The sequence below is a fragment of the Wickerhamomyces anomalus genome (genome assembly GCF_001661255.1).
Source record: "Wickerhamomyces anomalus NRRL Y-366-8 unplaced genomic scaffold WICANscaffold_3, whole genome shotgun sequence".
NCBI classification, from domain to species: domain Eukaryota; kingdom Fungi; phylum Ascomycota; class Saccharomycetes; order Phaffomycetales; family Wickerhamomycetaceae; genus Hansenula; species Hansenula anomala.
This window is the reverse complement of record NW_017567112.1, coordinates 1,566,669-1,581,647: the sequence shown is the minus strand read 5'-3', so window position 1 is coordinate 1,581,647 and position 14,979 is coordinate 1,566,669. Positions and strand designations below refer to the sequence as shown.

Sequence of the window (14,979 nt, the reverse complement as noted above, 5' to 3'; positions counted from 1 at the left end):
TAAAAATTCTGTTTAATTATAATCATTAGTATGTAGGAAATTTTGGATCAATTTTGTTTGACCATTGAAATAAACCTCCACTGACATCTTTTGTCTTTAAATCAAAAGTATCATTCAAGAATCTTGAAGCGTATTGAGAATCATTACCATAGCGACAAATGGTATAAATGGTCTTTGTTGAATCAAAACCCAAATCTTCTATATTTTGAATCCTTCTCAAACGGTCAAGGGGGATGTTTATGGAATTTGGTAAAGTGACTATTTCAAAATGTTCTTTAGGTCTAACATCTATAAGCACATGGTCTGAATCAACAACTTTAGCATATTCTCCAATGGTGATTCTTTCTTCTGGTTTCAACACATTATAATTGACAACACCACAGAATTCTGCATAGTTTATGTCACCTCTTGCAATGACTTCTCTTGTCAAATGCCCACTACATGCTAAACAATCAGGTTTACGTCCTCTCATCTTGAATGTTTTTATACTCTGTTGATCATAACCAGAATATATTGACAAAAATGGTTTAAAATTTTCTGCATTGTAAGATCCAACAATGACCTTTATTGTTTCCAAAGCCATCATAACACCCATCAAACCGATCACTGGGCCAATAACACCACCATCTTTACAAGAAGTAACACTATTAGGTGGAGGAGGTTTTGGATAGAAACATCTATAACATGGTCCTTTATTTTCAAAGTTTAGTATAGATAACTGACCTTCAGTTTTCAGACCTGAACCTGAAACAACTGGAATTCTAGTTATAACAGCAACATCTGAGATCAAATATCTTGAATATGGAGAATCTGTACAATCCAACACCAAATCATATTGTTCAAATATTTCAAAGGCATTACAAGTTGTTAATCTGAAAGGATATGTTTGGATTTCCACATGAGGGTTCAGCTTGTTCAAATATGACTTGGCAGATTCACATTTATATTCACCGACTTTATCAGTTGTGTGTAAAACTTGTCTATGAAGGTTTGATGTATCAACTGTATCATCATCCACTATACCTATTTTACCAACACCAGCACCGGCAAGGTATAACAAAGCTGGACATCCAAGACCACCTGCTCCAACAACTAATATTTTGGCCTTTTTCAATTTCTTTTGACCTTCAAATCCAACCTGTGGTACAATCATTTGTCTACCATATCTTCTATATTCATCTAATGAGAAGTCCGTTACTGATGAGTCGGATTTCTCTTGTTCTTCTGCTTCTTTCACACAAAGTTTTTGTTTGAGCTGTTCATTCTCAAGTCTGAGCCTTTTGAGCTCTTCAGCTAGATCTACTTGTGTCATTATGTCTATCGTATAGTAAAAGTTTAGAGATCTTGAGATTGAGTAGAAAAGGTTTGTAATTTTTTTTTATTGACACCATCATACTCTCGGTTCGAGCAACAGAGTTACATTGGTGAGCTGAACAATACAAATTCTAGAAATGACCAAGAAAGTCCAATTGATTCTTGAAAAGGTGTTCACTAGCAGTTGTTCTCTTTTTAAAGCCTTGTTCTTTTGGTCACTTGAAAATGTTTTTTTCTACACAAAAGAGTAGAATATAACCAAAAATGTATTGTACATGAAAAAACGTCCCCGAAATACCTATAAAACTTTTTGCTTGATGAAGAAACCTTTCAAATGCTGTAATTGCCATGCACAGGTACCTAATAGCACAATCAATTGAATAACGGACCAACGAACAACTTTAGAGTTTGTACTTTCACTTTGATCACGGAACAATGCTTCTCTTTCCTTTTAAAGTTTTGTTAGTAACGCTGTCTTTCAATTGTGTCAGTGGATCAACTTACTCTCATTAATTTTTGTTCTCTTTGAATTTCTTGTACTTTATTACTTAGTTGTTTAACTTTGTTTGTCAATACAGAAACTTCATCTTGTCTTTTACTATCGATAGTTTCAGCACCAGCCAACACCAAATCAAAAAAGACACGAACTTTAGTTCTCTTGTCAACATAACTTGGAGTGATACAGAACTTGTGTTCACCTGAATCTAAAGCAGAAAATGTGAAATCACCGCTTGAAGAACTCTTTTGTGAGACAACTCTATGATCATTATCAAAGGTTTCCTAATAAATGTTAGCAATAGCTCTCCCATAATAGGGCTGCAATCAGTACATACATCAACAGTGATGGCTAATTTCAAATTTGAAGCAGCTTCATAAGCATCACCTCTGGAATTGACATAAGCATCAAATTTACCAATGACAACTGTACCTTTTGTCAATTCTTCGTAGAAACATCTGGTTTCACCTGGAACTGTGTAGAAATGAAGCGCACTTGCTAGTTGCACTATGAGCACCAATGCCAATAGAGGATTCCACATAGTCTTGGTAGCCTTTGCCAGTAAAATGTCTCTAGATGTTGATTTGATTCTGTGTCTTTTTGAACGCGTTGTTCATTTTCTTCGGATCTTTCAACACCAAAATCTTGAGCGCGGCCAACACCATACAAAAAACTTTGCCTACTTGCTTCCAAACTTGAAAACAACAAATAAGCCCAATGCTGATGGTATTGATTTATTGGTCTACAAAAGAGCTGCTAATGTGTTGACATAATTGTTATTAACCAGTATAAAATAAAGAAAGTAGAAAAAAGAGGATATAGAAATCATTTTGGAAGCATTCAACACTTCAAGAAGAACATAAAAAACGTGAAAAGGACAAAACTATTCATTCTTTCAACAACATTAGAACAATAAGGAGAACAAGATGGCAAAGACAGCTGAAGTGGCACCAACTTTGACAGCAGCAGCCTCGAAAGTTTGAACAACTGGAGTTGATGAGGCACCTGCGCCAGCAGAAGCTGATGATGATTGAGCAACAACAGCAGAGCCTTGAGCTTCAGATGAACCAGCGGCGGCAGCGCTTGATTGACCTTGAGCTTCAGATGTTGGAGCAGCAGATTGGGATAGTTGTTCGCTAGTGGTTTCAGCAGCGCTAGTGGTTTGAGCAGCACCAGTGGATGAAGCTTGTTGTGCTGTTGATGAAGTTTCTTGAGCAGCAGCAGATGTGGTTGATTGTTCAGCAGCGGTGGAAGAAGCAGCGGCTGATGTGGAGGTGGATTGTTCAGCAGAAGATTCAGCAGCAGCAGCAGAAGTTGTACTTTCACAGTTACCCAAGTATGAACAACCTTGAATGTTATAATCTGGAGTATAAGTACCTTCTAAAGTGGTTGAACATCTTGAGGTACCTGTTGGTTCAGTTGATAAAGTTTTACAAGCTTCCAAAGCTGATGTAACATAGACACCATAGTATTTCCATAAAGTCCAACCACAATCCATACATGGGGAATAGTATTGAATAAATTTGGAGTCTGAAGAACACAAACAAGTTTCATTATATGGACCAGAGTAGGAGTTTTCTTTGTTTTGAGAACATGACTGAGCTTCAATGATCAACAAACCACATGAGGCATGACAAGAAATGGAAGCACAATCATCAGCTGAAGCAGCTAAGGCATAAGCTTCTGGATCTGGATGAGCAAGAGCAACGGCTTCGGCATAAGCGTCAGCATAAGCATTTGCAGCAGCAGCAGCTTGAGGATTAGCTTGAGCCCATGGTAAAGCTTCAGCAACTGGTGAAGCAGAAACTAAGGATAAACCTGCAACGATTGAGGCAAGAATTTGAAATTTCATTGTGTATGGTTTTAAGCGAGTGAACTAAGAAAATTTGGCTTTAAAAGAAAGGTGTTTGAAGATTACAGGAATATTTGGGAACCCTTTACATTTATATATGTCATGTTTTTTTTGTTTTGGGTTCAGGTCTAAAAATGAATTAACTTTCCAGTTGCTTGTCTTATTTCTTGGGGGAACCTAGGCTAGATTTGGTAAGCTATAAACAGTGAGAAAGTCTTCTAATTGGCTATAGTACCTTCAAGTTTTTGGAAAAGGGTTTTAATGGTGGAGTTATCGTTGAAGAATTGTTACAGAGGTGGAAGAACATGCAACTTGATGCGGACCTGAAAACTTATCAAAAGAATCATCATGAAATGATACATCAAAACACAAGAGAAAGAAGAAGAAGTAGAGCAATATAATACTATAGGAATATTAGGAAAGAAGGAATTTGTTCTAGGTTATGCTTTTATTGAAATTGCATTACTGTTCAGCTGGTTTTGTTGGTGATGTTTTATTCGGGTGTATCAAGAGTTATGTCCGGTAAGTACCAAAACTCGTAAAACTTCATCAAAATCTCTGGATCTCGACTGGTTCACAAAAGTTCCAAGAGAAGTAATGATCTAGCTGTTTCTGGATATAAAGCAGCTATTTTAAAGTTTTTCACATCCAGCCTATTTCGGGTATTTCGAGTTTTTTTGTACGAGGAAAGCTGAACATCTTACACCCAGGGCCCCAGGTGTACTCTAGCTCTGGGTGACCTAGCATCCGTCCTTGACACATACCACATACCATGATATCTTGAAGTTGAGCTACAGCACAATTAGAAAAACAATAATATTCATAAGTCATGTAGGTCTTATATATGCGATGTATTGGAACAGTGGCCATGATGATGCAAAACTTTTAGTGAATGCCAAATTAATAGAACAAATATAAAAAAAAAACAGTGAAAGTCAAAAACAACAATAGAAACAAATAGCATTAAACCAAAATATGGAGAGTCATTCAAGCTGAAGTTCTTGTATTTCCATCCTCTAATGGGTTAATTCCAAGTTGAGTGAATGCAGATGTCATATATTTCTTTTGAAGTTCCAATTTCGTTTCAAACGAAACATATCTTGGATTCAATCTATATTTCAACCATTCAACATCCAACTCCTCAGCACCAATGATAAAATCAAGAAATTGTTCTTTACTTTCTAAACCTTGAGCAATTTCAATAAATTTTCTTAAAATTTCCCTTTCAAAAACACCAAATTGTGTAATAATTGATTTCAGATTTTTGGCTTTCAATAACAACCCATTATCTAGATCCTTGATGCGATATCTGAAATAAATCAACAAGAATTGAACAAACTCAATCATCAAGTTATTAACTTCTTCATCTGATGTATTTTCAATTATGGAGAACAAGTCAACGTATCCTTCAACTCCATGGAGCTTATATGGGGTTAATCCTTCAGAATCAATTGTATCATTTGATGCACTTTCTTCCAAATCTAAAACTTCTTGGATAAAATCATCACCAACTCCATCTTCTTGTAAGTCTTTTATGATTTGAAATGCCTTTGCCGGGTCATATGACAACCCTTTTGTGAATCCAAATATGATAAAGTTTTGATCAAGATTCAATTTCACATCTTTCAGCTCATCGCCTTCATAAGTTAAAACAAATTGAATATTTGGAGCTTGTCCTAACCATTTTAAAACGTTACCTAAATTATGTTCATACTTCTCACCATCAACTTCACTTTCAATCTTGTAGGTTGATACGAAATCTCTATCAATGGCATGTTCATAAAATGGATTAGTTTTATTACTCTTTGGGACAAATCCATATGCATTGATGAAATTGAAAACATCTTCATATTCTGAATAAGTGATGAATAGTTCAACTTCACCTTTGAGTTTTGGGTCTTTGTGATTATACTTCAGCAACACATCTTTAGTTTCTTTATCGACATCAAAGTTTGAGTTAGCTTTATCATTACTATGATTCACAAAGTCAATAACAGGAACCATTGTAGATGCAACTGCAAACCCATATTTTTCACTTTCATCAGGAGTATCATCACCATCTTCTTCAACGTAACCATCCTCAATGTCACCATCTTCTTGTGTCTCCAATCTTTGAACTTTTCTTGGATCTTTTGTATCTGGGTCATTAAACTTATCATAACGACCTTGAGTATTTGAAACTTCTTGTTGACGTGGTTTCAAAGCTTCAGGAATTTCCAAAATTCTTGAAATTACAGAGATTTCAATTTTTTGTAGAAACCTAATATCAACAAAATCTTTTGGATCAAATCCTAAATCTTCATCAATACTGTTTAATGCATTGTAGATTGCCAAATTCTTGGTCTTTTCAATCATAAATCTATACTCTCTTTGATTATATTTGAATTGATTCTTGTATAGGTCATAGTATTCATCCAACTTGACGGAATTCACATCTGTATGGTATAGTAAATCAATGTATCTATCAAATCTTGCAAAAGGTGAGTTTTTCAAAAATTTTTTATACTCATCAGAAATATTTGATGATATCAATTCATCTCTGATCTTTTTCAAAACTGTCAAGATTTGAATTTCACCAACTAATATGTTTGTTTCATTTAAGCCACCTCTGAAATAAGGGTCTATACCTTCTTGAAAACTTGAAGTTAATTCGCTTAAAAACACCTGGAAAACTTGACCTTGTTTGATATAATCCCCATTAGCTTTCAAATCATACTTTAGTTGAGGAGCTAACAACATCTCAGCGATTGAGTCAAGTGATAGGGTCAATCTTTTAGGTACTCTCATCAATATTACTGGATCTTCTTCATCAATTGCACCGTTTTGTTTGATGTATTCATCTATATTGAAAAAAACACCTGTTCCTCCAGTATTTGAATCTTTGACAGTGATGAATTCACTGAGTTTGGTTCCATTTTCTATGGACCATTGTATAAACGAGTCTCTGTATTCTTCGCTGAATCCCATCTTTTGATCTTTAAAAATTCTTTGTTCTCTCCTTTGTCAAAGTCTGGCCTCTTTTGTCTGTTTTTATATAGAAAAGCCTACATAACGGTCAAGTTGCTCGGAATCTTGTTATGTTTCCATCCAGACACCAGCGCAGATTTACAATGTTCTTTTTTGAGCAAACTTCTCGAAAGATGACACAATTTGTTTATTGTTTGTTTACTTATTTTTTGCTTTTACGCTTAATTCGTTGAACTAGGTTGTTAACATCATCGTTGTCTGCAATTGCTGCGTCCTTGTGCGTTCTCTTCTTTGAAGAAGAAGGAGCAGCAGTTTTATTATCACCATCACGACGCTTGTTACGTTCTTCTAAGATCTGTGCCATGGTTGCAGTCTTTTTGAACTGAGGTTGACTTGGGTCAATTGCAAAATCATGGTTGGTAAAGATCTCGTTGAATCTTGGATCGTTTAAATCAGCCTTGAAATCATCTTCAATAATCTTGTTTTTGTTTCTATGTTTAGATTTTTTGGATTTCTCCTTTTCAGATTTGATCAATTCCTTCATGCTGAAATGTTCTCTATGGGTTCCATCTTGTTGATCAAGCATTAATAACTCTAATTCAGCTTTAGATTTTTCATCACCTTCATCATTCTCAGATTTCTTGGATTTGGCAGATGTCTTGGTTTCTGACTTCTTTTCCTGAGCTTCCTTCTTCAATTCTTTAACTTTTTCCTTTCTTGTTTTACGACGTTCCTTAGCCTTACGTTTCAATTTATCAAGAGTTGATTCTTCCTCTGTACCTTCTTTAGCAGCATTAGCAGCAGCTGTTTTCTCATCGAGACCTGGAGTGAATGTAATTTCCATATCAACATCATCACTATCATTATCATTTTGTTCAAAAATGTTTTTATTACCAATTTTAGTACTTGAACCAACCAAGTTTTTATATTTGTTCTTCAAATCTTCATTATCACTTTCTTCGTCACTATTATCTGATGCCAAGTAAGCCTTAAAATCCATATCATCTAATTCTCTTTGACTAAAAGCTTTTGAACTCATTTTAACTCTTTCAGCTGGTGTTTCATCCCAAGTTAGCTTGACTTTTGAATGTTGTAATGCATCAGTGACAAAAGTTGTTGGTTTATAATTTGACGGTATCTTATTACATGAATCTCTTGGTTCATCGTCAAAGTCCATTTCATCAGGGACATATCTTAGATCAAAGAAATTAGCAGTGGATTCATATTCTGTACCATCACAGTTATCATAAATATTTTTAGCAGTCTTTATGGAATCACAAGTAACAATTGCATAATAATATCTTAATCTTTGTAATTGATAACGACGTAAACTCTTTGAATCATAATCAACTTCAGCATCACCTTCTTCATAAAGATCTTTTGCTTCAATTTCTGAATCTGAATCATCATCTGAATCTTGAGCTTTTTTAGATTTTTTAGATTTGAACAATTCTCTTGGTGGACCTTCCATATCTTCTCTTTGCATTCTTTCTTTACCAAATTCACTTGGATAAATTGAAATCTCCTCTATATGACCACCTGATGGAACAAAACTTTGGAAAGTAGCCATCAAGTCAACAGATTTAACATGATCCCAATCTAAATTGACAACAGCAAATCTTGGAGCTGGGTCACCTTCTGGAGGTTTTTCATCTGTTTCTTCTTCATCATCATCGACTTCATCTTCTGAACTTTCTTCATCTGAACTTGATTCATCACTTGAGGATTCATAATCTGATGGCAAGCCTTCACCACGGGCAAGATCAAGTTTAGCTTGAGCTTCATCAATTTCGACATCTTCTGATTCTGATTCTTCTTCTTCTTCCTCCTCTTCTTCACTTGATGATTCTTCAGATTCTTGTTTCTTTTTCTCATCATCCTTACTTTTATAATATTTATTGAATCCTTTAGAATCACCATCATCTTTAACTCTTCTACCATATTTATCGATCTTCGATTTCTTCTTGATAGCTTCTAAATCAGCTTTACTGAATCTTTCATCAACTTCAACTTTGAAATCATTTCTCTTTGGTAGATTGAAACGAGGATCATTGTGTACACTGCTGAAACGTTCATCAGTAGTGACTGGTCCCTTCTTTTTCCCTTTATTATCTTTGGCCATCTCTTAACGTATAATCAATGAATATCTATCTTTCCTTGATGGTTTAATAATTTGTACCCAAAAAGTTTATAAGAAATTTTTTTTTTCGCGATGAGGAAGTGTGTGTACCAATTTGATGCTGGCCCTTTACCAATTTTTGTAAAAACAAAACAAAAACTCCAGAAAACAATATTTTGCCCTTTTAAAAGACAAGTTGAATTGTGCTGATTTTAAATTGGTATTTGGTATAGTCAACGGTTAGTTAAGAGATTTGGTAAAGATATTTGTTATTTAGTAAGCAAAATGGGCCAGTCAAGCAGTGTATCCGCGCCATCAGCCTCATCAAGAACAGTGACAAATGATGAGTTGTTAAAGCTGTTTTCAAGAAGTTGCAGAAGACAATTCCTGCCAATTGAACTGTTATCCATTGGTAATAATATGAAGAAACATGATAAGGATCATAATGAGCTGATAAGTGAGATTGAATTTCAAGAATTGCTGGGATTGCCTGATAATAATCAAAGATTACTGGAGTTGGTTTATAATGGTGTGAAGAAGCTATCTAATTTCCCCTTGATAAATAGTGGTTCCCAAGGTATCAATTATGAAGGCCTTTTGAAGAGTATAGTGCTATTACATCCAGAGCGTTATGGGAAGTTATTGACCAAAGATTATGATTACCTCAAGCTTGTATTTATAATATTTGCCATTGATGGACAATCTCAAAATAAGGAAAAGTTTGAAACTCAACCAGATACTCAGAGTATTTCTTATCTCAATGGGAATTCAATATCATGGAAAGACACTCCTGCTATTCAAAACTTTGATGATGTTGATATTAGCACTTCTCATATCCGTGCATCCGATGCCCTAGAGTTGATATCATTCCTTTTGGTCATTTCAAGATTAGAACCTCAAGAGCCATTAAAAGTTTATTCGGAATCATTCAAACATTTTGACCAATTTAAAGAAAATGCTCTATCAATACTTCGGTCAATGAATTCTCAAATTACTTTAAAGAATCTTTCTTCTTCCCTAATTACATTTGATCAATTCTCAGCAGGTATTGAAAATGTGGCACCAAATTTATTACATCCTCTATCGAATCTTTTGGAAATTTTATTATATGATACAACATTAACACATAATGATGAAAATCAAGAAAATGAAGCCTTAAACCGAAAAGTTATCAAAGTCACTTCAAGATTAATTAATGACCATTTCTTAGCACAATTATCCACTTTTTTACCCAAACAATTAGTTTATTCAAATATAAGGAAACTTTATGCAGGTTCAGATTCAGGTTTTTCAATGAGATCTTTTGAATCAAAAGTTTTCAAATGGAATGCTCCAACCATATTACTTGTCAGTGGAACAAGAATAAATGAAAAGACAACTAAAAATACAAGATATAAGAATTTTGAAACTGAATTTCATAAATTGAAAGCAGAGCCTTTAGATTTCCAAAATGATGGTGATAAGATAACATATGGTGTTTATATCGCACAACCTTGGAGAATTACAAATAAAGAAACTTTTGGAGATTCTCATACAGAAATTTTCCAACTTTCGCCAATCCAAAAAATCTTCAAACCATCAATAAGTGCTAAACATTTCACATATTTTAATACACTTGGTGGTGGTATTGGTATTGGATCGATTCAACCAACAATAAAAGGGAATAACAAAACTTATAATCCGGGAAACGTTTCACTTACAATTGATTCAACTTTGGAATTTGCAGTTTTCAGACATCTGGGTCTTGGAGGTGAATTTAGAAATACAAACAATGATGAACTGGGTTTGGAATATGAAGATAGATTTTTAATTAAAAATGTTGAAGTTTGGGGATGTGGTGGTGAAAAGGAATTGGCTGAACAGAATAAACAATGGGAATGGGAACAACAAGAAGCGAAAAGAAGACAAAATGTTAATTTGAAGAGTATTGGTGAGGATCGAGCAATTTTGGAAATGGCTGGATTAGTTGGGCAACATCAAAGTGGTGGGTCTATGTAAACTGACTACAAGTTCTAATATTTTTCTATTCTGTTGTATTTATGATCTATTTAGATTTACCCTTGTTTACAAGTTTTTTCTTTACATGCTTCTTCATTTTGGTTTTTCTCTTCTCTTTAGCATCATCTTTTGCCTTTTGTTTTCTTTCTTTCTTTGCATCTTTATCTTCATGTTTTTTACCTTTCAACTCAATAGGTCTTTCAACCCATTTCTTTTTAGGTTTAGCATCACCATCTTCTTCTTCATCATCTTCGTCATCTGCACTATCGTAATCTTCATCGTCACTTTCCTCGTCACTCTCTTGATCTTCATCCTCCTCATCATCTTCATCTCTATCATCAACTAATGCTTTTAATGTATCAACTTTACCAGCTGTAAAATTATCAAAATCTCTCTCTTCCAAATGATTTAAAGATCTAACAAGATGAATAGATCTGAAAACTTCATCATTTTCAATCTCTTCTTCAGTTGTCTTTATTGGCATATTTTCAATATAATTCATTAAATCTTGGGTAGAATCATTTTCAATTCCTAAATTTTTCAAATCTTCAATAACAAATTTGAAAATCAATCTTTCAGGTATTATATCTATTCCCTTCTTCATAAAGAAATCATTAACGTTTTTAATATCCATTCTTAGGAAATCTAAACTCATTGGATGTTCAGGTTCAACAGATTGAGAAACATCAAATATATATAATTGCCCTTGATGCACAATAGAATTATATTCAGATAAATCAGCATGAACTAAACGACATTTTTGAAACATAAACCTTATATCATGAATCATTTGATGATAAAACTTTGTAATTTCTTCAAAATCTTCAAATTGATAATCTCTTAATTTTGGAGATGGTGAACCTGCATCATCATTTTTTGATAAAAATTCCATAACTAAAACATGAGATTTTAAATCTATCGGTTCTGGAGTGTTCATACCACTTGAATATAATCTTTTCAAATTTCTAAATTCCTTTTCAGCCCAAATTTTGATCATTTTTCTTGGATTATGTTGACTTCTTGAATTTCTAAATCTAAATTCACCATCAACATAACGTTCTCTATCTTTAAAAACTAGAATTGAAGTTTTATAAATCTTGACAGCATATTCTCTCCCACTTGTTTCATCAACTGCGTGATAAACATTTGCCTCTTTACCAGTACTTATACAACCATTAATCTTGGTAATTGTACCCTTTTTCAACAATTTAACAATAAACCCAATAGTTCTTGGATCTAAAACGTTATCAAAAGTGGCACGATCAGCTTTATCTTTTGAGATTTGTTTGTTCTTAAATAAAAATTCATCAGTTTTAATCCTGTCAGAATATTTACTTAAAATAGCAGCTTTATCATCTGTATTTTTGGAAGTTGATGTAGTTGTTGCACTATTATTTGATGGTTTTTGATCCTCAAAATCAGAGAAATCTGACTCATCTGATGATATGTTACCAGAGTCTTCTATATCTAAATTACCAACTCTTTCTTCAAGATCTGACATTCTTTTTCCTTCAACTTTCTTTGCCCTTTTGCTAATAGCTAAAGCTCATCTCTATAAATTAATTTTTTTTTCGCTACATACATTGTGCGCTTACCAAAATATTTTTCAAAGGTAGAGAAAATAATTTCCAAAATCAAAACAATAATAAACTTGAACAAAATTTATTGGAAAAGACATTTTGTGGGTTTATTTCTTGGTTTTAGTGTCAAAATGTCACTGATTAACAAACTGCCATTGCCGAATGTATGTTCCTACTCCTTATTTGTTTTTCTGGCTTTTTCCTAACATTCCTTATAGCAATTTCTTGGTGTACTTCCCCTATACATTGGAGTCGAATTAATCTTGGGTATTGCAATCCTCAACAAATTATCAGGGCTTTATGGTATTTTATCAATCTTCACAGGACACCCTTTAGATTTAGTCCAATGGTTATTATACATCACTTCAATCTTGATAGTGCCCTGTTATGCTATTGGATTTAGACATATTCAAAAACCTAAAATTTTAGAATTTGCACCAATTTTAGTATTATACACTATTGATAGTTTGACTAGTTTAGGGTTTATTGTTTGGTTTTTAGCAGAATGGTTGATTAATGAAGATGTCAAGATTGAAAAAATTGAAGGTGAAGATTATTCAAAAAGTGCAAGTCAAGGTTATGAATATGGATGGATTTTTTTAACAACTATTGGTATTAACGTTTCAAGAGTTTATTTTAATTTAATTTTGTTAAGTTTTTATAAAAAATTGATTAGATTTAATAAATTACAAGGGATTGAAACTTTACAAAATGGGGAGGAATTAGATTTGAAGAATCAATATTTTTGGGTTAGATGGAATTATAAATTTCAAAAAGCTAGTTATAATTTTTTGAAGAATAAGATATAATAGGATTATATTCTACAAACTAATATCAATGGAATCAAGTATTAAAAAACTGGCAATTATAAAATGAAATTAGAATTAAACAATTGGATTGTTTAAAGAATGAAAAGAAAATTGAAATTAAGCATTCTAATTAAATAAAGATTTATCTCTTGTGGATTTTATATTATTTGTAAACACTTCATGTTGATGAAGATCAGTGGGATAGAAAAAAAAAACATAAATGGATGCAACTAGGTAATGAGATCATGAGTGTGTATATGTGTGTAATCATCTAAGTCATTAAATTGATATATGATGGTTTATAATTCAGTAATGAATGTAGTTTCAACATAACCAATTGAAGTTTCTTTAATATCATCCAATTCAATAGTCATATTATTCCAAAATTGATAAATGTAAGGTTTAGTACCAGCAACTCCACTAACGATATTTTTAACAAAAGTTGGAATTTCATTCATAACATCAACTCTTTCCACTAAAGTTAAATCACCATAAACTTTACATTCAACAGGTTTTGCAGAACCATTTGCAACTTCTTCATCGGTTGCTTTTGAATCAACACCATGGAATTTAAATTCAATGGCATTTGGTTGTGGCCAACCAATTTCATCAATTTTTTGCTTTTGATGAATTGATTCATTATTAATTGAAACTGTAACAATACCTTGATCATTTGAAACGATTGCAATTGAAACTTTTGTAGAAGCATAAGATTTTGGTGTAGTAAATTCCATAACCACTGCACTTAGGGATTTTGAGTGGAAATTTAAGAAATTCCAAGTTGCAGCAGCATGATGAGGTTTCATACCTTGTAAAGCCATAACAAACATTGATAACCCATTTATATTAAAAGCTTTAGTTTCACCAGTTTCAGTGTTTTTAGAAGTAATTTTACCAGAAACTTTATTTCTTGGCCAAAAAACATGTCTCATTGTACCCCAAGGATTTTCCACATCATCACCATATATAGTTGTACCATCTTTACCAACTTTAACAGCTGGAACAATTTTTTCAAAAACTAAATCCACAATTGATTCTTCATTAACTTTTGAAACTAAATGATAAGTTTTATTTTCTTCATCTAATTCAATTTGTAGGTTATTTGCATAAAAGTTTTCACCTTTTATAATAAAATCTTCTAATTTTGTTGAAGTCCAAATTTGTTTCCCAGTATTTGTATCATATAATTTAAAAGTAAATTGAGCAGTAGTATGAATTCCAACAACATTTGAATGAATAACTTGAGCAAACCCAATTAAACCATTAGATAAATCTGTGAAATAAAAAGTTTGAGTTTCAACATTTGTTTGTTGAGGTGATTGCCATTTAAAATCCTCTTTAGTGGCAATTTGATATGGTTGCTTATTCTTGACACCATCAGTAACAGGATGGATATAATCAGGGCCGTATTCAGGCTCAGCAATACCAGTGACGGCAGAAAGACCTCCTTGAACCCACTTTAGCATATTGGAGAAGTAGATAATCGGTTAAAAACTAATTAATTGTAGTTGATGTTGATGATGTTAATTGTTGATTTAATCGTTTGTTGTTGTTTGTTTTGAAAGAAAAAAAATTTAATCCATCGCATCACGTGATGACTGTCATGTGACCACATTATCACATGACCAGGATTTGATACGAGCCACATACGGGTTTTTGAAACAATTGATTTGAATTGATTTGAATTGATTTAAGAGAGGTTTCATGAGAGATGTTTGATTGAGGAAAAGAGAGGATTGGAATAGAACCAGATTACTACAATAGCAATACCTTAATATCAATTAGATCATCTTGACCCTTCAATCCCACTATAATCCACCAAATCAACATTCTTCAAAAGAAAT

At 33.1% G+C, this 14,979-nt stretch overlaps 9 protein-coding genes across 9 annotated transcripts; 2 read left to right on the top strand and 7 right to left on the bottom strand.

The window, feature by feature from the left end:
- Positions 1-25: 25 nt before the first annotated feature.
- UBA4 (Uba4p) lies at positions 26-1,312 on the bottom strand (the record flags this gene model as incomplete). The annotated part of the gene is made up of 1 exon (XM_019181804.1): positions 26-1,312. The coding sequence occupies one exon, from the start codon at positions 1,310-1,312 to the stop codon at positions 26-28; it is 1,287 nt and encodes a 428-aa protein (XP_019039456.1).
- A 300-nt stretch (positions 1,313-1,612) lies between these two features.
- Positions 1,613-2,351, bottom strand: ERP5 (Erp5p; the record flags this gene model as incomplete). The annotated part of the gene is made up of 3 exons (XM_019181820.1): positions 1,613-1,762; positions 1,819-2,094; positions 2,148-2,351. The coding sequence occupies 3 exons, from the start codon at positions 2,349-2,351 to the stop codon at positions 1,613-1,615; spliced, it is 630 nt and encodes a 209-aa protein (XP_019039455.1).
- A 363-nt stretch (positions 2,352-2,714) lies between these two features.
- Positions 2,715-3,662, bottom strand: WICANDRAFT_62809 (uncharacterized protein; the record flags this gene model as incomplete). The annotated part of the gene is made up of 1 exon (XM_019183442.1): positions 2,715-3,662. One exon carries the CDS (start codon positions 3,660-3,662, stop codon positions 2,715-2,717), a length of 948 nt encoding a protein of 315 aa, XP_019039454.1.
- A 987-nt stretch (positions 3,663-4,649) lies between these two features.
- On the bottom strand, positions 4,650-6,629 carry CTM1 (cytochrome c lysine N-methyltransferase; the record flags this gene model as incomplete). Its single annotated transcript, XM_019184800.1, has 1 exon — positions 4,650-6,629. The coding sequence occupies one exon, from the start codon at positions 6,627-6,629 to the stop codon at positions 4,650-4,652; it is 1,980 nt and encodes a 659-aa protein (XP_019039453.1).
- Positions 6,630-6,831: 202 nt separating this feature from the next.
- ESF1 (pre-rRNA-processing protein ESF1) lies at positions 6,832-8,751 on the bottom strand (the record flags this gene model as incomplete). The annotated part of the gene is made up of 1 exon (XM_019181709.1): positions 6,832-8,751. The coding sequence occupies one exon, from the start codon at positions 8,749-8,751 to the stop codon at positions 6,832-6,834; it is 1,920 nt and encodes a 639-aa protein (XP_019039452.1).
- Positions 8,752-9,033: 282 nt separating this feature from the next.
- RTC5 (Rtc5p) lies at positions 9,034-10,746 on the top strand (the record flags this gene model as incomplete). The annotated part of the gene is made up of 1 exon (XM_019181790.1): positions 9,034-10,746. One exon carries the CDS (start codon positions 9,034-9,036, stop codon positions 10,744-10,746), a length of 1,713 nt encoding a protein of 570 aa, XP_019039451.1.
- On the bottom strand, positions 10,739-12,255 carry WICANDRAFT_54034 (protein kinase RIO1). The gene has a single exon (XM_019182729.1). The coding sequence runs from the start codon at positions 12,245-12,247 to the stop codon at positions 10,793-10,795; it is 1,455 nt and encodes a 484-aa protein (XP_019039450.1). The 5' UTR covers positions 12,248-12,255; the 3' UTR covers positions 10,739-10,792.
- Positions 12,256-12,457: 202 nt separating this feature from the next.
- KEI1 (Kei1p) lies at positions 12,458-13,135 on the top strand (the record flags this gene model as incomplete). The annotated part of the gene is made up of 2 exons (XM_019184799.1): positions 12,458-12,490; positions 12,545-13,135. The coding sequence occupies 2 exons, from the start codon at positions 12,458-12,460 to the stop codon at positions 13,133-13,135; spliced, it is 624 nt and encodes a 207-aa protein (XP_019039449.1).
- A 299-nt stretch (positions 13,136-13,434) lies between these two features.
- On the bottom strand, positions 13,435-14,601 carry SVF1 (Svf1p; the record flags this gene model as incomplete). The annotated part of the gene is made up of 1 exon (XM_019184798.1): positions 13,435-14,601. One exon carries the CDS (start codon positions 14,599-14,601, stop codon positions 13,435-13,437), a length of 1,167 nt encoding a protein of 388 aa, XP_019039448.1.
- Positions 14,602-14,979: the final 378 nt, after the last annotated feature.